Here is a 21,203-nt window from a genome sequence, read left to right as displayed (position 1 = left end):
CAGTGTGTTTATTTCACACTTGTCACTTACAGGCCCATACCACTAAACCCTATCTCACGTAGCCATCGGGTAACATGTGTGTGTATGTGTATGTGTGTGTATGTGTGTGTATGTGAGTGTGAGTGGTGGGAGCAGGCAGTGAAGGCACAGCTGTCGTGCCATCTTGAGACACTTTTGCCTTTTACAAACTCAACCAGAAGGCAGGGACAGCAGCTGTCCAATCAGGAGCAGGAATGCGGAGGCAAACTGGCCAATGGGAGCGGAGGTGTGGGTATAAGAGCTGAAGCGCTCCACCTGGCAGAGTTGGGCAACCCTTACATTGGCTTTGGTGGACAGGATCTAATCCCAGGAGCTGTTACATTTTTCCCCTTCTGTGCAGGTAAACGCTCCCGGCTGGAGGCGGGTGGGGGAGGGTGGGGGAGGGTGGGAGAGGGCTTGGAGATCCACAGAAACAAGAAGAACCAGAAGGACTTTTTATATTTTTTTCATGGCACCCCATCCTAACACAGCGGTGGTTCCTGTTCTCATGGAGACCAGTTTTCCTTGGGGTGGATTTTCACTTCCTGCGGCGTGTATCTCAGCCTAGGGGGGAGGAGAGGGGAGGGGAGGGGAGGGGAGGAGAGGAGAGGAGAGGAGAGGAGAGGGGAGGAGAGGGGAGGAGAGGAGAGGGGAGGAGAGGGGAGGAGAGGGGAGGGCCTGGAGCGGGGATATGACGGCTGTTGTGTCAGAATGTCTTAGCTGCTTTGAGACCGGTGGTGAAAGCTTGTTTTAGGGACAGCTGTGGTTACATTAGAGATGGCTATATTCAGTATAGTGGATGTTGGGGGATGGTATTTGAGATATGAGATATGAGCGATCATTTGAAAAGTAAAACAAACAAATCTGGTTCTGCAGAAATGTTGGGGACAGTTGTATTTGTTGGTGGAGAAGTGGAGATATAGATAGACAGTGTTGTTGTGGAGGTATGTCTTTCTGGGAAAAAGATGATCTGAACTAAAACCAGGACAAGGTGTCAATCCGGAGCCCAGACCCAAATCTCTTTGGTGTGTAGGGTGGAGGGTGAAGGGTGTAGGGTGTGGTGTGGAGGGTGTAGAGTGGAGAGTGGAGGGGCGGTCTATAAATACCCTGTTCAGCTGGGGCTGTTCAGCTGGGGCTGTTCAGCTAGGACTGTCCTGCAGTCAGAAACATGAGGACGCGCCAACTGCTGCTCCTGGCTCGGAGGCTGATAGACAGAGCTCTGGGAGACTCCCTGCACAGACACACACCACACGGTACACGCCACACGGTACACGCCACATGGTACACACCACACGGTACACGCCACATGGTACACGGCCCAGCCCTGGGACTGGGGTGGTCAGATATGAGGTTGACTGGGTGCTTTGACTTGGTGTTTCTTAACTTTCTGGTTGTCTGTTATTCAAGCTGTGTTTGGATGCTGACGACTGGTCAGTTGGGTTCTTGGGATCTCCTCTGGGTCGTGTGTCCTGCCTGTCTGAAGACAGTGCTGGGTTGTGTGTGAGCGTGTCACTTAAATGTCGACAAGTGTACCTGCCGGTTCTCACTCTCTCCCTTTCTCTCTTTTCCCTCTCTCCCCTTCCCCTTCCTTTACCCCTCTCCTCCCCCCCTCTCCCCTCTACTCCCCCTCCCTCCCTCCTCCCCCGTTGTCCCCCCCCCCCTGCCACCCACAGACGGTGTGACGAGCGCAACCATGGCGAAGAATTGCCACAACGACTACAAGATGAAGTTCTCCTTGGACGAGGAGTTCCCCGACTTGTCGCTCCACAACAACCACATGGCCAAGGTGGTGACCAAGGAGCTGTACGACAAACTGAGAGGAAAGTCCACTCCCAGTGGCTTCACCCTGGACGACTGCATCCAGACCGGAGTGGATAACCCTGGTAGGAGGGGGGAGGAAGTGGAGGTAGAGGGGGGAGGAAGGGGAGGTAGAGGGGGGAGGAGGGGGAGGTAGAGGGGGGAGGAAGGGGAGGTAGAGGGGGGAGGAGGGGGAGGTAGAGGGGGGAGGAGGGGGAGGTAGAGGGGGGAGGAGGGGGAGGTAGAGGGGGGAGGAGGGGGAGGTAGAGGGGGGAGGAGGGGGAGGTAGAGGGGGGAGGAGGGGTGATTTCAAGATGTTTGCAAACAAAACATCCACTGGCACGTTAACATTCCAGAGGCTATTTTCCCCGATCTAAATGATAAAAGAACGAGATTCCAAGCGGTTGGTAACATGACGGCTGTAGTTGCTTACCCATGATGCCTTGCGTGTCCAGGCCACCCCTTCATCATGACCGTCGGCTGCGTGGCTGGTGATGAGGAGTCCTACGAGGTCTTCAAGGATCTGTTCGACCCCATCATCTCCGACCGTCACGGTGGATACAAGCCCACCGACAAGCACAAGACCGACCTGAACTTCGAGAACCTGAAGGTAGGACACACACTCGCACACCAACCAGTGCACAGCCAACATGCCCGACATGCCCCATGCCCAACATGCCCACGCTGACCCAGTGTTGACCCTTTGTGGTCCTTCAGGGAGGAGACGACCTGGACCCCAACTACGTGCTGAGCAGCCGCGTGCGTACCGGCCGCAGCATCAAGGGCTACACCCTGCCCCCCCACAACAGCCGTGGCGAGCGCAGAATGGTGGAGAAGCTCTCCATTGAGGGTGAGTGTGACGTCACTAAGCCGTCATGACCACGTGAGGAAGCGCCTCACTTTGACGGGCTGATTTGAAAAAGAATCGCATGTTAGCGGTGAGATTGTCTACAGGAGGCAAGGGTCGGAGTGTTTTGACGTGTTTGGGTTGAGTGTTCACTTTTCCTTCTGTCCTCCCTCCTCCCCCATCCTCTCCTCCTGTCATCCTCCCTCCCTCCCTCCTCCCCCAGCCCTGGCCACCCTGGAGGGTGAGTTCAAGGGGAAGTACTACCCCCTGTCAGGCATGACCGATGCTGAGCAGGATCAGCTGATCAATGACCACTTCCTGTTCGACAAGCCCGTCTCCCCCCTGCTGCTGTCTGCTGGCATGGCCCGTGACTGGCCTGATGGCAGAGGCATCTGGTGAGTGAGCACACACACACACACACGCACGCACGCACGCACGCGCGCGCGCACACACGCACGCACACACACACGCACGCACGCACGCACGCACACACACACACACGCACACACACACACACACACACACACACACACACACACACGCATGCACACGCACACACTCACACGCATACTTAAGTATTTAACTGCACGTACAGTTATGTCCTGTGTTATCGAGTATATCAGAGCTGTAACAGTTTTGCAGTCTGTATGTGTGTTAATATATAACTGTTTGTATTTATATATATATACACATATTTGTTTATACACATGCGGTACGCGTTTGTGTCCAGAGTGTTGTGTGTCCATATAACCCTCCTGCCTTCTCCCCTCTCGCCCTCTCCCCTCCCGGCCTCTCCCCTCCCACCCCCTCCCGCCCTCTCCCGCCCTCTCCCCTCCCGCCCTCTCCCCTCTCAGGCACAACGACCAGAAGAGCTTCTTGGTGTGGGTGAACGAGGAGGACCACCTCCGCGTCATCTCCATGGAGAAGGGCGGCAACATGAAGGAGGTCTTCAGACGATTCTGCGTGGGCCTGCAGAAGGTCAGCTGCCCCTCGTCTGAAAACAAATGCACCCTGTGCACAGCTTTGCTTTCCTACATGAACATCGTTGTGTATCTTATGTCTCACTTGTGGTTCCTCTCTACATAAGTGGTTAATAACCCAATCAGGGGGAAAAAAGTATGATAAAGTCTAATTTAAATGTGTTTAATTATATTTGTATGTTTGTACTAAGTATTATACATGGTTTTGTCTTGGAAATAGTTTCAGAAATTCACCATTGCACCTTTTATCTCCCCCCTTTTCTTCCTCACTTCTCCCCTCCTCTCCTGTCCTCATCCCTTCACCCCCCCCTCAGATTGAGGAGGTCTTCAAGAAGCACAACCACGGCTTCATGTGGAACGAGCACCTGGGCTACGTGCTCACCTGCCCCTCCAACCTGGGAACAGGCCTGCGCGGCGGAGTCCACGTCAAGCTGCCCAAGCTGAGCACACACGCCAAGTTCAACGAGATCCTGAGCAGGCTGCGTCTGCAGAAGCGCGGAACAGGTAGGACACACACACACACACACAGACAGACAGACAGACACACACACACACACACACAGACACACACACACAGACACACAGACGGACCGTGTACTTGGTGACATTTGAGCATGACCATGGAGAAACTCATCTATGCCTGTATCCACACCCTCCCTCCCTCCCTCCCTCCCTCAGGTGGTGTGGACACTGCCTCTGTTGGTGGAGTGTTCGACATCTCCAACGCTGATCGTCTGGGCTCCTCCGAGGTGCAGCAGGTTCAGATGGTGGTTGATGGTGTGAAGCTGATGGTGGAGATGGAGAAGAAGCTGGAGAAAGGCGAGGCCATCGACGGCATGATCCCCGCCCAGAAGTAGAGCGGACATGACGCCAAAGCCATCTTTCCTTTTTGTACGATAAAAGACGAGTAGCCTTAAAGTACCTTCTCTATGGACTTTTAGAGGAAAAACGCAACAAAAAAAAAGACACTTCACTCTTCTCTCAGATCTCACCACCTCTTCTTCTCTTAGGACACGTCGTTCCTTTCCTTTCTTCTCACATCTTGAAAACAACTTTCCCATCCAGTCTGTAACACCCTGGGATCAAACCTTCACGCTGTAGGCCCTGCGCCTGGACAGTGTGCATGCACCGAAACGTTAAAACACTTTTTTTGGTTGTATCACATAACTGAGCAAATAAAAGCCTCAATGTACCAATCAACCCCCGCCGTCTGAAGTTGCTGTTCACACACACACACACACACACACACTCTTGCACACTCAGGTAGAATGAGAACAAACATCCAGAGCTGGTTGTTTCTGAAAGAGTTTGAAAGAAGAATTTATTTTTGCTTTACACATTGTTGAGACATGCAGGACTGCAGGTCCTGTAAAGATACCCCCTGGTACCCCCCCCCCCCCCACATCCACACACACGTCCCTACGCACACACACACGTCCCTACGCACACACACACACACGAACAGTGTCTCCTACTCAGAGTGTAGTCAGAAGTGTTCAGCTGCATCTAGGTGAGCTGACGTGCCAAAATGGCCCTACTTCTAGACAGAACAGATGAATAAATTAGCCCTAAATGACAACTTTCACATTTTAAGACATCGGTGGTTGCGTAGCCTTTAGCCTGAACTGAAAAGATCTGAAGATGACAGAACTGTGGATCCTTCAGGGTCTTCGTCCTCCTTGGTCAAACCTTCACATGTTTACTAATATTACAAGACAATCAAAAGAGATGGAAGGACAAACAAGCCGGCACCCATTTAGAGAGACAAGTCCTTGTTTAGACTAGTCTGTCTGTCTGTCTGCCAACACCCTGTCTGTCTGCCAACAACCCGTCTGTCTCTCTGCCAGCCTGGTTTTATAACAGGCTTTGTGACCTTCGACTGGTAGTCATTTATAGAAGAGGTGATGCAAGGTCACATTCTAAAACACCCCACACCCTGTCACACACACATACCTCTGTGACACACACACCCTGTCACACACACATACCCCTGTGACACACACACCCTGTCACACACACATACCGATCCACAAGTCTGGTTGGTCATCAGAAATTCCTCTGGGAGGAGAAGTGGGAGATAATCAGATTTGGACGTTTGTTACGAGACAACCCTTTGCTTCCAGTCCCAGGCAGACCCGAAGAGAGAGAGAAAGAAGGTGTGTGTGAAAACCTGGAACATGGCAAAAAGCTTTGCAAGGGACTGTGAAAACTTCATATTTACCATCCTGAACTTGACAAGCACCTTCTAGAAAACCTATGAGCTTATACAACAAATGAAGTTTAGAAAATTGTACGGCTGGTTCACACCATCACGTATTTTTACGGACTGTGAGTAACTTTCGTTCTTTTTCAAAATGGCCGCAGGAGGGATTTTAGCACGTTGAGGAAGAAGCTCCTCGTCTGGGTACGAGGACGTGCGACCAGGAGGACGGCCATCTTGGAATATCTGTAGCAGTCCGTGATCATGTGACCCAGGAGACCCAGCCTACAGTGTACCTGGTGGAGGCCGGTGTGTCTATAACTAAAGTGCGACCAGGTAAACACGTACCTTCACGTCTCAAACAGACATGAGAATGTGGCTCAGAAAAGCAGTCACCATCATCATCATCATCACCACCACGATCCCATTCAGATGTCGATTTCAGGCAGTTCACTTCTTTGCAACTAGCACACACACACACACACACACACACACACTAGGTAAGCATTCAACAAACAGCTGGGATTGGCAGGTGCAACACGAGAGGAGGAAGTGAGGTCTAAGGATTGTGGCGTTCCATTCCAGCGTCATTCAGTTAGTGTTGCCTGCAGTTCTGCATGTCTCCCCCTACAGGCCGGAGGTCTGCCCTGAAGGGGCCACGCCCTCCCTCACTCCGCCTGCGTTGTAGGGCCCCACCCCCTCTAAATCAACGAAGAAACAACAAAAAAAACTAATAAAACACAAATTTGAAAACCTTTTTAAATAGCAGCTCTCAAAAAGGATTGAACAAAAAAAAAATCATGACAAATACAACATCTTCATCTGGAAATATCCAAAATAATAATGTTAAAAATTAATAATAAAAAAAACAACAGTCGGAGATCAGTGGGTTCAAGGTTGCGTCCGAGGAGGCGGAGTCTAAGCAGGGGTCAGAGGTCACAGATGATACGCGAATCGCAGGGTTCAAGGTCAAACACTAGCAGGTCTCAGTCCGTGGCTTTCTATCTGCGTCACCCTGGCGACACAAGCGGGTTTGTGGGGGGGGGGGAGTGAGGGGGGCGAGCGAGGTTGGTGGGGAGCTGAAGGGACGGACGTAAAATGTCAGTTCTCTCATATAGTCTGGCTCACCCTTCCTCCTTCTCCTCTTCGGTCATCCATCCACCCCTAAGCCCCTCCCCCCCCCCCCTTAGTCCCTCCCCAAGCCCCGCCCCTCCCTAAGCCCCTCCCTCAGAGTTCCAGCTCCTTGGACACTCTGGTGGCGATGTCCCTGAAGGCCAGAGGGGCCCCCCAGAGGCGTTTGAAGCGGACCCCGCTGGAGCGCCCCGGGCCCCCCGGCAGCTGGCACACCTCTGCCTCGAAGGCCACGCGGCCCCCGGCCGCCCCGTGGGTGCAGGACAGCAGGAAGGGGCCGGCCAGGTGCACCTGGCAGCCGCAGCCCTGGGCCGCCTCCCGCAGCGCCAGCACCACCTCCGCAGGGTCCCGCGGGCTCCGGACCCTCACATCCCAGCCACATCTGGGGGCCCGGGGCTCGGGCGCTTTCTGATGCCCAGGTAGATGGCGACTAGAGGGGCGGAGAGGCAGGGGTGGTGTGGGAGAGAGGGTGGGGTGAGAGGGGGTGGGGTGAGAGGGGGTGGGGTGAGAGGGGGTGGGGTGAGAGGGGGTGGGGTGGGAGAAAGGGTGGGGTGGAGGGTTATTTGAGGGTTGTGGAGAGAGGATGGGGCGGTGAGGTGAGAGTTAAGGAGGTTGTTGAGAGAGACGGTGGGAGGAGGAGGGGGGTAATTGAGAGAGAAGGTGAAGGGGTGAGAGAGGGTTAGGAGGGTGAGGGTGTTGAGAGAGGGTGAAGGGGTGAGAGAGGGTTAGGAGGGTGAGGTGTTGTGTTGTTCAGAGTCAGGGTGTGTGAGTGTAGTGATGTGTGTAGGTGAAGAGAGAGAAGAGAAAAAAGATAGAAAAACAGTAAATTAGTATCATACAAAGCTGCCAAATAAGCTTTTAACATCATCATCTAATTTCCTAATCTGACTAACTGCCATCTCTTCTTAATCTGTGTCTGACAACATCTCCACTGTGAGGAATGTTCATCCCCATCAGACCCCAATACACCCGCTGTGTGTTTGTTTCAGCTCACGGGGTGCACCAGTTAGCAGCGTTTTACGTGGGTTTTAATCGCTTCCATTGGTTCCATTGCACAACTGAAGCCAAATGAAACGCACCTGAGCTAGGAAGTTCCAGATCCTATTGTGAGTCACAGCTTTAGAACATCAGGTCACGAGAGTCAACAACAACAAGGATTACACAACAACAACAACATGTTTACCTTCCGGTACACGGCTGCTTCCCAGGAGAAGCTCACCCATCACACAACCCTCTCTAGTGACATGCTCCCCTCAATGATGTCAAATCACATTTAGATCATTTTTCACGTTAGTTTTACACCGCTGAGGTGACCAGGTCTGGTTACAGTTCCAGGATCTACGTCCCCAGTCAGTGGTCTGTCCCTCTACATGTCCTCGTGCACCAAACACAGCTAGCCACGCACAGGAGCTGAGTCCAGCCTACACACTGAGAGTTAGAGATATACAGATATATAGACACATAGATAGTCACATCTATGGTCTACATATAGAGATAATTACATCTATGGTCTCTTGATATATAGATATTTACATCTATGGTCTAGATATATAGATATTCACGTCTATGGTCTATATATATAGATATTCACGTCTATGGTCTAGATATATAGATATTCACGTCTATGGTCTAGATATATAGATATATAGATATTCACTTCTATGGTCTAGATATATAGATATTCACGTCTATGGTCTAGATATATAGATATTCACGTCTATGGTCTAGATATATAGATATTCACGTCTATGGTCTAGATATATAGATATTCACGTCTATGGTCTAGATATATAGATATTCACATCTATGGTCTAGATATATAGATATTCACGTCTGATCTAGATATTGATGCCTGGAGCGTAGCAGCCCCTCTTATGGAGCGAGCTGCTGTTACCTGAAGGTTTTCCCCAGAGTCAGGGTCTGAGCAGGCGGATCTACAGCAGAGAGAGCACAGGTCACCACCTCTCCTGCAGTGATGAGCTGACAGTGGGGGGGTAGTGAGCTCCACTGCCCCCTGGTCCTCGGTTGGATTTACACCCATATTGTCAAGTTGTACTCTCATGTTTTAGACTGGTGTTAGATTTGGTTTAGTGTTAGACTGGTTTCGTGTCAGCCTGGTTTGTGACTAGCCTTAGACTGGTTTCGTGTCAGACAGGTTCGTGACTAGTGTCAGACTGGTTTCGTGTCAGACTGGGTTGTGACTAGTGTCAGACTGGTTTGTGACTAGTGTCAGACTGGGTTGTGAGTAGTGTTAGACTGGTCTGTGAGTAGTGTCAGACTGGGTTGTGACTAGTGTCAGACTGGGTTGTGAGTAGTGTCAGACTGGGTTGTGAGTAGTGTCAGACTGGGTTGTGAGTAGTGTCAGACTGGGTTGTGACTAGTGTCAGACTGGGTTGTGAGTAGTGTCAGACTGGGTTGTGAGTAGTGTCAGACTGGGTTGTGAGTAGTGTCAGACTGGGTTGTGAGTAGTGTCAGACTGGGTTGTGACTAGTGTCAGACTGGGTTGTGAGTAGTGTCAGACTGGGTTGTGAGTAGTGTCAGACTGGGTTGTGAGTAGTGTCAGACTGGGTTGTGAGTAGTGTCAGACTGGGTTGTGACTAGTGTCAGACTGGGTTGTGAGTAGTGTCAGACTGGGTTGTGACTAGTGTCAGACTGGGTTGTGAGTAGTGTCAGACTGGGTTGTGACTAGTGTCAGACTGGGTTGTGAGTAGTGTCAGACTGGGTTGTGACTAGTGTCAGGGTCAGGGGGTGTGACTCACCTTGTGACCGGAGATCGGCTGGGGCCTCTCTCAGGTTCGTCTGTGACCCTCAAGAGGAAGAAGGAAGTGTGTGTTAGGAATGGATCAGCCAATCAGGGGACAGAAGACCCCCACTTAACCCCTCCCCTTCCTGTTGTGACGCCCCAACCAGCAAGGCCACACCAACCACAGCACTGACTCACCGACGACATCACAGATTGACCACAGTGACATCATCAGCCGTCACTATAAACATTCCACTTCATAAACAACATCAACACACAGACGGGTGTCACAAGGTCACATGGTGCAGTCATACAGGATGGCTGTGTGCAGAGCGTGGGCACGTAGGCAGGAACCAGGGGATGGAGTCTACGAGAAACCTGCACCTACACCGAACAGACACAGGGGGCACTGCTACACAAGTGTACAGACAGACTGGGAAGGCTATCTGCGCTAAACGGGGGTTTCCTCCTCACCAATCTGGCAACCCTAAACCTCTTCCAGGAATTAGGAGTGTGGGGGGGGGGGGGGTATTTTGGCCTTTATGAAATCTACCTGGACAGATATATCCTTAGCTGCTGGAGTCTGGCAGGAACTCAACAGGTTATGACGTGTGTGAGTGTGTGTGTGTCTGTGTGTGTGTGTGTGTGTGTGTGGGGGGGGTGTCCAGCAGGCAGTCTGAGGACATGACACGGCTAGCTAGCTGAGCGAGAGGGAGATCAGTAGGAGCTGGATAAGGACCAGGTCACATGACTAATCCTGCTTTAACCTGGGGGGGGATTCTCAGTTTAATAACCCCCTCCAAACTCACAACACTCTTCTGTCTGTCTGTCTGTGTGTGTGTGTGTGTAGGTGTCTGTCTGTCTGTATGTGTGTGTGTGCCTGCCTCTGTTAAGTGTGGTCCAGTTTAGGTTGGTTGAGAAGCAGTATGTGAAGCCGTCTGTGACACTGCTTGTAGGGCTCAACAAATAAATGTTGATTTGACTTCCTGTGTAATGTGTCCGCCAGTGCATAGGGGGCAGTGTAGTCACATCCAAACACTCTGACAGAACCTCAAACCAACAGACAGCTTCTACTGTGGCAGTGTCACAGCTCTTCCAAGACCTGGGACCCCCCCTCTGGTGAGAACATCCAGCCTCGGTGAGCCAGGTCACGGTGGGAGCAACAACTATGTGATGACAGAGTGACCAGTGACTGCTGGTGTCAGCCCAGCCCTCTAGGGGGCGCTAGTGCTGAGCCCAGCTGAGAGGCAGGACACACACACACACAGAGAGAGAGAGGCAGGACACACACACACACAGAGAGAGAGAGGCAGGACACACACACACAGAGAGAGAGAGGCAGGACACACACACACAGAGAGAGAGAGGCAGGACACACACACACAGAGAGAGAGAGGCAGGACACACACACACACACACACACAGAGAGAGGCAGGGGACACACACACACACACAGAGAGAGACAGAGAGGCAGGGGACACACACACACAGAGAGAGAGGCAGGGGACACACACACACACAGAGAGAGAGACAGAGAGGCAGGGGACACACACACACAGAGAGAGAGAGGCAGGACACACACACACAGAGAGAGAGAGGCAGGACACACACACACAGAGAGAGGCAGGGGACACACACAGAGAGAGAGAGAGGCAGGACACACACACACAGAGAGAGAGAGAGAGAGGCAGGACACACACAGAGAGGCAGGACACACACACACACAGAGGCAGGGCACACACACACAGAGAGAGAGAGAGGCAGGACACACACACACACAGAGAGGCAGGACACACACACACACACAGAGGCAGGACACACACACACAGAGAGAGAGAGGCAGGACACACACACACAGAGAGGCAGGACACACACACACAGAGGCAGGACACACACACACAGAGAGAGAGAGAGGCAGGACACACACACACACACACAGAGAGGCAGGGGACACAGAGAGAGATAGAGAGGCAGGACACACACACACAGAGACACAGAGAGGCAGGACACACACACAGAGAGAGAGAGAGGCAGTGAGACAGAGGAGGAAGATGAGGTAGGCAGGGCTTGAGAGCTGGTAGTCAGTCAGGCAGCAGCGGCAGCAAGCAGGCAGGCAGGCAGGCACAGAGAGAAGCAGCCAGTGAGGTAACATGGGAACAAGAAGACTTACTAACAGATTTGGATCCTTGTGGGAGAGTGCAGCCTGAGACAGACTTGTTTGAGCTCGGACGCTTAGAGGGGTCAAGATTGACCCTACGAAGAAAGAGAGAGATGAAGGGATTGAGAGAAGAAAGAAAAGAGAGATACACAGGCAGAGAGAGAAGAGGTGAAAGAGAAAAGGCAAGAAAGAGAAAATATAGCAAGAGAGAAGAAGCAGAGATGAGAAGAGGGGACATGAGGATCAGACAGCAGCATCGATTTGCAGAAACGAAACAGAAATGAACAAACAAAGGAAGCTTTCTCAAAACAGCCACAATCGAGAGAGAGGAGAGAGGAGGTGAGAGGAGAGGAGAGAGGAGGGGAGCGGAGGGAAGAGGAGGGGAGGAGAGAGGAGGGGAGGGAAGAGGAAGAGATGGGAGAGGAGGGGAGAGGAGGGGAGGAGAGAAGAGGGAGCGTGTGATAAGGAGGAGAAGATAGCTGGACAGAGGAAAGTTAGTACAGGGTAACAGATGAGAGAAGATCAATCCCTCTGAAAGAACACACACACACACACCCACACACACACACACACACACACACACCACACACACACACACCCCATACACACACACCACACACACCCCATACACACACACCACACACACCCCATACACACACACCACACACACACATACACACCCCATACACACACACCACACACACACACCCCATACACACACACACACCCCATACACACACACCACACACACACCACACACACCCCACACACACCCCCCACACACACACACCCCATACACACACACACACCCCATACACACACACCACACACACACCACACACACCCCATACACACACACACCCCATACACAAACACACACCACACACACGCACCACATATGGGAAGTAACAAAGTACAAATACTTCATTACTGTACTTAAGTAGATGTCTCTGGTATCAGCACTTTACATCCCTATACATTTTTCTCACTCATTTTTTAAACCCTCCATCTCTCTCTCTCTCTCTCTCTGGCTCTGAAGCTCATTAGCTACACATCTAGTGAGTATTAACTATCAATATATGATGTAACTGTGTCAACATCCTAGTCTGACACTGTTAAACTGTGGTTACAGAGCAGAGAACATCCCAGTTAGAACCCACTCCACACTGGTATCCAACTAGGGGAAGGACCAAAGTAGAACTTCACCATCTCTCTAAAATAGAACTAAAATCACCCTACCTCACCTCCCCCGCCCCCCCTCCCCCCCCTCCTCCTCCCCCCTGTCCCTCTCTCTCTTACCTGCGTGTGAGCTTGGAGGTGAGTTTGGAGAACAGGTTGGAGGATGCCCGGGTGCGGGCGTGGGGGAGGGGGCTGGCGTCGTGCGACAGCGTGGGGGAGGTGGGCGGGGCGTGGGAGGGCGGGCGGCGGTCCCGGATCTGCCCCCCGTGGAAGGTGCTGCGGACGCTGGCCCCCCTGGTGAGACGAGACCGCTCTGCACTGGAGGCGCTGCAGGACGCCCCCCCCACCATGCTGTGGGTGGAGGGGGAGGCAGGGGGGAGGCGGTGGGACACCGAGCTGGGGGGGGGGGGGGGAGATCATTATTTGGAGGATTATTGCTTCTTTAGTAGTGCTAACAGCTGTAACCCTAACCCTGACCTAGACCTGTTAGATAAACAAGGGGGGGAGAGAGAGAGAGAGACAGAGAGAGAGAGAGAGAGAGAGATGGCCTGGGGCCTCCTTCCTTCACGCTCTAGAAAGCACACACAGTCTCTCTGGGGTCGTGCTGGGTCAGTGTACAGCCGTTTCACAGCAGAGTCAGTTAACCTCTGCTGAGGTGAGGAGGGATGGAGAGATGGGAGAGGAGCATGGAGGGTTACAGTGTGTATGTGTGTGTGTGTGTGCGTGTGTGTGTGTGTCCCAGAGCTGCATTCCTCCATGTGTAGCATGTCACCATGAGGCCATTCATCTCTTCATGTCACCAGTGTGTTTGTGCACACGTGTGTGACTGAGTGTGTGTGTGTGTGTGTCTATACAGTATGTGTGCCTGTATACATATAGAGAGAAATGTTTCTCCATGAGTTCCACTGTGTGTGTGTGTGTGTGTTGTGTTCCATGTCCCATCAGCTAGTCTAGCAGGACATCCCACTGACAGGCTAGGAGGGGACAGGGGTCACACTGGCACACTGCCTGTCCTCACTCCTCCTCTCCCTCTCCCCCTCCTCTCCCTCTCCCCCTCCTCTCCCTCTTCCTCTCCTCTACTCTCTCCCCCTCTCCCTCCCCCCTCCTCTCCCTCTCCGCCTCCTCTCCCTCTCCCCCTCCTCTCCCTCTCCCTCTCCTCTACTCTCTCCGCCTCCTCTCCCTCTCCCCCTCCTCTCCCTCTCCCTCTCCTCTACTCTCTCCCCCTCCTCTACTCTCTCCCCCTCCTCCACTCTCTCTCCCTCTCCCTCTCCCCCTCCTCTACTCTCTACCCCTCTCCCTCTCCCTCTCGCCCCCTCTCCCCCTCCTCCTCTCCCCCTCCCCCTCTGCCCCTCTGCCCCTCCTCCTCTCCCTCTCCCTCTCCATCTCCCCTCCCCCTCTTTCTTCCCCTGCTCCACTCTCTCTCTCCAAATTCCCACCTTTGCTCCTCCCCCCCTCTCCCATACATGCATCCTATTAGGACTTACTGTAAGTCGCATCACCACCCCATTATGGCTCTCCCTCATAGGGGGGGGGGTGGAGAGAGTGAGAGGGTGAGGGAGGGATGGAGAGACAGATGGAGAGAGTGAGAGGGGGAGGGATGGAGGGATGGAGAGACAGATGGAGAGAGTGAGAGGGTGAGGGAGGGATGGAGAGACAGATGGAGAGAGTGAGAGGGGGAGGGATGGAGGGATGGAGAGACAGATGGAGAGAGTGAGAGGGTGAGGGTGGGATGGAGAGACAGATGGAGAGAGTGAGAGGGTGAGGGTGGGATGGAGAGACAGATGGAGAGAGTGAGAGGGTGAGGGTGAGGGAGGGATGGCGAGGAGGTCATGTTGTCTGCTCTGAGACCAAAGCAGACAGTCATCTGTCACAACACAACAGAGGATACACACACACACGTACACACACACACACACACACACACCTGTTCTCCTTGCCGTTCTGCAGCAGGGTGTGTCTGTCCGTGCTGGAGCGGTCGGTGCACACGTATGTGTTCCGCCTAGTCATGGCACTGGCAGGAATGTTGTTCTGAAACCAGTCAGTCAATACATCTGTTTATTCATTACATTACAATTAAACTATCGATTATTCAAAACCTGGCCCCTAGTTAACCTGACCCCTAGTTAACCTGACCCCTAGTTAACCTGACCCCTAGTTAACCTGACCCCTAGTTAACCTGACCCCTGGTTAACCTGACCCCTGGTTATCCTGACCCCTACTGTAGTTATCATATTAATCAGTCAGTCTGATCTGTGAGGAGTTAAAACACCATGACGGTGTCACAGTAAAACTCTTCCCCTCACCGTGACGGCGTCACAGTAAAACCCTTCCCCTCACTGTGACGGTGTCACAGTAAAACCCTTCCCCTCACGGTGGCGGTGTCACAGTAAAACCCTTCCCCTCACTGTGACGGTGTCACAGTAAAACTCTTCCCCTCACTGTGAGGGTGTCACAGTAAAACCCTTCCCCTCACCGTGACGGTGTTGACCTCCTTGCGACGGTCGGGGATCTCCGCCTTGTTTGGGTTGTGGGCGGAGCTAACCATGGGGCTGGAGGGGGGCGGGATGCTGCGACTGCCAACCACACTGCAGCTGGCCTTCCTCACCGAGAGACGCTCCTCCTTAAGCCCCGCCCCCTCAGCCACGTTACTGGGACTCCGCTTGGGGGGGGCGCAAGGGGGGGCGGGCCCACCTGGGAGGGAGGGAGAGAGAGAGGGAGGAGAGAGGGAGACAGAGGAGGGAGAGAGGAGGGGGAGAGGAGGGTGAGAGGAGGGAGGGGGGTGAGAGAGGGGGGAGAGAGAGAGAGAGGGAGAGAGAGGAGGGAGAGAGGAGGGGAGAGGAGGAGAGAGAGGAGGGAGAGAGAGGGGGAGAGAGGGAGAGAGAGGGAGAGAGGAGGGAGAGAGAGGGGAGAGAGGGAGAGAGGAGGGAGAGAGGGGGAGAGGGGGAAGAGGAGGGAGAGAGGGGGAGAGAGGGGGAGAGAGGGGGGAGAGAGGAGGCAGAGAGGAGGGAGAGAGAGGGGGAGAGAGGAGGGAGAGAGGAGGGAGAGAGGGAGGTTTACTACATTTGTGCCGCAAGAGCTGCGTACTCCACCATGAAAACAGTAGAATAGTTTTGCTGCGAAGCGTTGTGATTGGAGCGTTGTGATTGGCTTACAGAAGTCACTGTGCCGCCGCTGGCGGTGATAGGTGGAGGCGCTGCGCTGTGGTTTGCTGTGGGCGGAGGAGGGGGCGGAGCCAGTCGTGGCGGAGGAGGAGGGAGGGGTGGAGAGTTTGGCGTTGCCGTTTGTGACGGTGCTGGGTCGCACCCTGGCCAGGCTCAGACTGCTGCTTGTCCTGGACTCCCCCTCCGTCTGGGGGGGGGGGGGGGAGAGAGAGAGAGAGAGAGAGAGAGAGAGAGACAGAGAGAGAGAGAGAGAGAGAGAAATATATGGTCACATTCACACATCTGCTAACAAACACTCCCACACAGACACACACAGACAGATGAGTGGGCCCACCTGGTTGCTGCGTGCCAGCAGGAGGTAGGTAGCGGTGACCTCGTTGTATTTCTTGGTGTTCAGAGCGTCTCTGATCTCCTCTCTGGGGTAGCCCATCCCCACCATCACGTCTGGAACACACACACACACACAGGTAGGGAGAGGGGAAACGAGGAACAGTGAGAATGAGAGAGAGACGGTGAAGAGAAGATCACAGTGATGTGTAGAGTGAGGCAGGGTGAGGCAGGGAAGGGTGAGGCAGGGCAGGCAGGGTGAGGCAGGGCAGGGTGAGGCAGAGTAAGGCAAGCCAGGCAGGCTAAGGCAGGGTGAGGCAGGGTGCGGCAGGGCAGGGTAAGGCAGAGTGAGGCAAGCCAGGCAGGCTAAGGCAGGGTGAGGCTGGGCAGGGTGAGGCAGGGTGCGGCAGGGCAGGGTGAGGCAGGGCAGGGTGAGGCAGGGCAGGGTGAGGCAGGGTGAGGCAGGGTAAGGCAGGGTAAGGCAGGGTGAGGCAGGGTGAGGCAGGGTGAGGCAGGGTAGACCCCAGCAGAGCACCATTGAGCAGGGCGAGGCAGGCTTGTGGGTGTTGTAGTTCTTGTAGGTGTTGTAGTTGTTCTCACCGATGCGGCTGGTGTCGTTGTAGTCCTCTTCAGGCTCGATGTGCGGCTTGAGGTCATCCCCATCGTAGCCCACGTTCATCCACCTGTCCTTCATGATTTGCTGGGAGAAGGGGAGGGGCATTACTGCAGAGGACATGACTGGGTGTATGTGTGTAATTAGTGTTTTAAATGTAGTGTTATATATATATATATATATATATATATATATTTGTTATTATAATTAGACTGACTTCTCTGTGCGTCTGTTTCCTACATGTGTGTGTGTGTGTTAATGTGTGTCTGTGTTTGTGTTAATGTGTGTGTATGAGTGTGTGTGTGCTGCAGTGCCTCTCCTCACCTCCAGGGTGCAGCGTTTGGTCGGGTTGAGCACCAGGAACCTCCTGAGGATGCCCTCGCAGTCTGTGGACATGTAGAAGGGCACACGGTACTTCCCCCGCAACACACGCTCCCGCAGCTCCTGGAGAACACACACGTGTTAACACACACACACACACGTGTTAACACACACACACACACACGTTAACACACACACACACACGTTAACACACACACACACACACGTGTTAACACACACACACACGTTAACACACACACACACGTGTTAACACACACACACACACACGTGTTAACACACACACACACACGTTAACACACACACACACACGTTAACACACACACACACACGCGTTAACACACACACACGTGTTAACACACACACACACACACGTGTTAACACACACACACACACGTGTTAACACACACACATGTTAACACACACACACACACATGTTAACACACACACACACATGTTAAAACACACACACACACGTGTTAACACACACACATGTTAACACACACACACACACATGTTAAAACACACACACACACATGTTAAAACACACACACACACGTGTTAACACACACCTTGAGGTTCTGTCCGTCGAAGGGCAGGGAGCCGCTGACCAGCGTGTAGAGGATGACCCCCAGACTCCAGATGTCCACCTCAGGACCATCATACTTCTTACCCTGGAGGAGAGGAGGGCAGGAGGAGAGGAAGGGAGGAGAGGGGAGGAGGAGGAGAGGAGGGGAGGAGGAGAGGGGAGGGCAGGAGGAGAGGAGGGGACGAGTAGAGGGGAGGAGGAGAGGGGAGGAGAGGAGGAAAGGAGGGAGGAGGAGAGGAAGGGAGGAGAGGGGAGGAGGAGGAGAGGAGGGGAGGAGGAGAGGGGAGGGCCGGAGGAGAGGAGGGGACGAGTAGAGGGGAGGAGGAGAGGGGAGGAGAGGAGGAAAGGAGGGAGGAGGAGAGGAGGGGAGGGGAGGAGGGGAGGAGGAGAGGAGGAGAGGAGGGAGGAGGAAAGGAGGGAGGAGGAGAGGAGGGAGGAGGAGAGGAGGGGAGGAGAGGAGGGGAGGAGAGGGGAGGAGGAGAGGAGGGGAGGAGGGAGGAGGAGAGGGGAGGAGGAGAGGGGAGGAGGAGAGGAGGGGAGTGGGAGAGGAGGGAGGGGAGGAGGAGAGGGAGGAGGGATTGAGAGATGAAAGGATGAAAAGATAGAAAGATGAAGGAGGGAAAGTGAGATGGTTGTGAGTGAGAGCTTGTCTCCAGGGAGGCTGAAGGTGAGCGTGAGGGAGGAGGGAGGGAGGGCGTGGCTACCTGGAAGAGCTCAGGGGCAGCGTAGGGCGGGGAGCCACAGAAGGTGTCCAGCTTGCTGCCCAGAGTGAACTCATTACTGAAGCCAAAGTCTGCTATCTTGATGTTGGTGTCAGCATCCAGGAGAAGGTTCTCAGCCTGGGGGGAGAGAGGGAGGGAGGGAGGGAGGCATGAGGAGATGTGGAGGGGGATCTGAGATGTCAGTGCTAGCTGAACAGGAAGCCCTGTGTGTAAACATGGCTGCTCTGGAGCTGACAGGACCACTCAGACAGAGCTGGTACCTTCAGGTCTCTGTGCACAATGTTCTTCTGGTGACAGTAGTGGACCGCTGACACAATCTGGAGGAGACAGAAGGAGGGGGGGAGGGAGGGAAAAGAGTGATATCACACAAGTAGAAAGACGAGTAGACAAGTAGATAGACAGGCAGACAGACATGTAGACAGACAGAGAGGCCTTCCTCTCACCTGTCTGAACTTGGCTCTGGCCTCCTTCTCCTTCATCCTCCCATGAGACACAAGGTAGTCAAACACCTCACCTGGAGGACAGAGAGAGAGAGAGAGAGAGAGAGAGAGAGAGAGAGACAGAGAGAGAGACAGAGAGAGAGAGAGAGAGAGACATAGAGAGAGACAGAGAGAGAGAGACAGAGAGAGACAGAGAGAGAGACAGAGAGACAGAGAGAGAGAGACAGAGAGACAGAGACAGAGAGACAGAGACAGAGAGAGAGAGAGAGAGAGACAGAGAGAGAGAGAGAGAGAGAGAGAGAGAGAGAGAGAGAGAGAGAGAGAGAGAGAGAGACAGAGAGAGAGACAGAGATAGAGACAGAGAGAGAGAGACAGAGAGAGAGAGAAGGGGGACATCAGTGCACTCTGCCTAACAAGCTACTAGAACATGGAAGAGAGAAGAGGAGGAGAGAAGAGGAGGGACTGACCTCCACTGGCATACTCCATGATCAGGTACAGGGTCTTCTCTGTCTCGATCACCTCAAACAGTTGGACTGGAGCACACACACACACACACACACACACACACACACACAGGGCTTGGTTAGTACCGAGCTACAAAACAAACTTGTTCACTTATACACAAACACTTTCTCTTCCCTCTGTCCCTCTCTTCACACATACACACATACACACACACTCTCTCTCTCTTCACACACACTCTCTCTTCACACACACTCTCTCTCTCTTCACACACACTCTCTCTTCACACACACTCTCTCTCTTCACACACACACACCCAGCTTGAGTAGCGTCACTCACCGATGTTGGGGTGGTTGAGACCCTTCATGATGCGTACCTCTCTGAAGAGCTGAGGGGGGGAGGAGGAGGAGGAGGAGGGGGGGAGAGGAGAACACGGTCAGCACATGAATAAATGAATAAATCCACCCTCTTTTATTCAAGGGCTTTATTGAGCGTTAGTTAGTGGGTCTGAGTGCGTCTGTAGGAGGAGCCAGGCTGTAGGACACTGCAGCAGGATGGGCTGTCTCAGAGACACTGTAGTACAGGGTACTAGAACTGCATCTACCACATCTACTGTCTCTCTCCCTCTTTCTCTCCCTCATTCATAATCAAGATCAGCTGCTCGTCTTGCAAATGGATGCCCCTCCTTCTCCCCTTCCCCTCCCCCTGCCTCCTTTCTCCGCCTCTCTCAATCCTCCCTGCTAATTATGGACTCAGCCACCCCAGGGAGCCTCCGACTAGACACAGCCCGACAGAGGGCCTCTCTTCCTGGGTAAAACATCCCCCTGGGTCCCCTGGTCCTCATCCATCATGGATCTTGACAGAGTTAGTGATTCTGCTACGCTGTGGTTGAGGTGACTCATGGGGATAAATATACCCGTTTATACGTAAGTAAGTTAACGTACACTTTTCATTTGTGGGAATGCTTTCACAAGTTTCTTTTCCTGGTGCTGACGTGTAACTGGGGAGACAAGTTGTGGACGGCAGAGCACAATGCATTCTGGGTAAATGACAGCCTGAGGCGTTCTCTGTATGAACCTGCGTGTATGTGTGGGGACAGGGCCGCATAAAGAGGAAGCACTCCTGTGTCACATGGGTAAGGCTGGTCTAGAGACAGGACAGAGACGTCAGTAGAAACAGAAATAGATAAAGGAGAGAGAGGAGGGAAAGAGAGAGGAGGGAGAGAGAGGAAAGGAGAGAGAGGAGGAAGAGAGAGGAAAGGAGAGAGAGAGAGAGGGAGAGAGAGGAAAGGAGAGAGAGAGGAGGGAGAGAGGAAAGGAGAGAGAGAGGGGGAAGAGAGAGAGGAGGGAGAGAGGAGGGAGAGAGGAAAGGAGAGAGAGAGGAGGGAGAGAGAGGAAAGGAGAGAGAGAGGGGGGAGAGAGAGGAGGGAGAGAGAGAGGAGGGAGAGAGGAAAGGAGAGAGAGAGGGGGGAGAGAGAGGAGGGAGAGAGAGAGGAGG

General features: G+C 53.4%; 2 protein-coding genes and 1 long non-coding RNA gene across 6 annotated transcripts in view; 2 read left to right on the top strand and 1 right to left on the bottom strand.

Moving 5' to 3' along the window:
• The first annotated feature begins 225 nt into the window (after positions 1-225).
• Positions 226-4,842, top strand: ckmb (creatine kinase, muscle b). 2 transcript variants are annotated; one of them, XM_084674019.1, is made up of 9 exons: positions 226-379; positions 1,692-1,901; positions 2,271-2,425; positions 2,533-2,665; positions 2,886-3,057; positions 3,517-3,640; positions 3,957-4,146; positions 4,321-4,533; positions 4,653-4,842. In XM_084674019.1, exons 2-8 carry the CDS (start codon positions 1,712-1,714, stop codon positions 4,497-4,499), a joined length of 1,143 nt encoding a protein of 380 aa, XP_084530145.1. In that variant the 5' UTR covers positions 226-379; positions 1,692-1,711; the 3' UTR covers positions 4,500-4,533; positions 4,653-4,842. The 2 variants fall into 2 exon arrangements, with proteins under 2 accessions (XP_084530145.1, XP_084530144.1); XM_084674018.1 differs by having other exon boundaries at positions 4,321-4,842.
• Positions 4,843-6,585: 1,743 nt separating this feature from the next.
• The window catches only part of mark4b (MAP/microtubule affinity-regulating kinase 4b), a 33,238-nt gene continuing 18,620 nt past the window's right edge, over positions 6,586-21,203 (bottom strand). The window contains exons 4-19 of one of the 3 annotated variants that reach the window (XM_084674015.1): positions 20,046-20,094; positions 19,712-19,777; positions 19,248-19,318; positions 19,065-19,121; positions 18,787-18,921; positions 18,066-18,167; positions 17,479-17,598; positions 17,142-17,241; positions 16,549-16,658; positions 16,206-16,401; positions 15,527-15,744; positions 14,978-15,081; positions 13,174-13,449; positions 11,887-11,969; positions 9,733-9,772; positions 6,586-7,403 (exon numbers count right to left, since the gene is read on the bottom strand). In XM_084674015.1, coding sequence (XP_084530141.1) covers positions 7,070-7,403; positions 9,733-9,772; positions 11,887-11,969; positions 13,174-13,449; positions 14,978-15,081; positions 15,527-15,744; positions 16,206-16,401; positions 16,549-16,658; positions 17,142-17,241; positions 17,479-17,598; positions 18,066-18,167; positions 18,787-18,921; positions 19,065-19,121; positions 19,248-19,318; positions 19,712-19,777; positions 20,046-20,094 — 2,061 coding nt within the window. In that variant the 3' untranslated portion in view covers positions 6,586-7,069. Of the gene's footprint in view, positions 7,404-9,732; positions 9,781-11,886; positions 11,970-13,173; positions 13,450-14,977; positions 15,082-15,526; positions 15,745-16,205; positions 16,402-16,548; positions 16,659-17,141; positions 17,242-17,478; positions 17,599-18,065; positions 18,168-18,786; positions 18,922-19,064; positions 19,122-19,247; positions 19,319-19,711; positions 19,778-20,045; positions 20,095-21,203 lie in introns of all 3 variants that reach the window. The other 2 variants (XM_084674017.1, XM_084674016.1) reach the window with 2 other exon arrangements.
• On the top strand, positions 10,270-10,710 carry LOC146257888 (uncharacterized). The gene is made up of 2 exons (XR_014729924.1): positions 10,270-10,458; positions 10,567-10,710. It is a non-coding gene; the product is annotated as an uncharacterized LOC146257888 (long non-coding RNA).

This window comes from Hypomesus nipponensis, chromosome 15 (assembly GCF_054491055.1).
Source record: "Hypomesus nipponensis isolate SF chromosome 15, ASM5449105v1, whole genome shotgun sequence".
NCBI lineage: Eukaryota > Metazoa > Chordata > Actinopteri > Osmeriformes > Osmeridae > Hypomesus > Hypomesus nipponensis.
The sequence above is the reverse complement of the archived record's forward strand: the minus strand, read 5'-3'. Positions and strand labels throughout refer to the sequence as shown.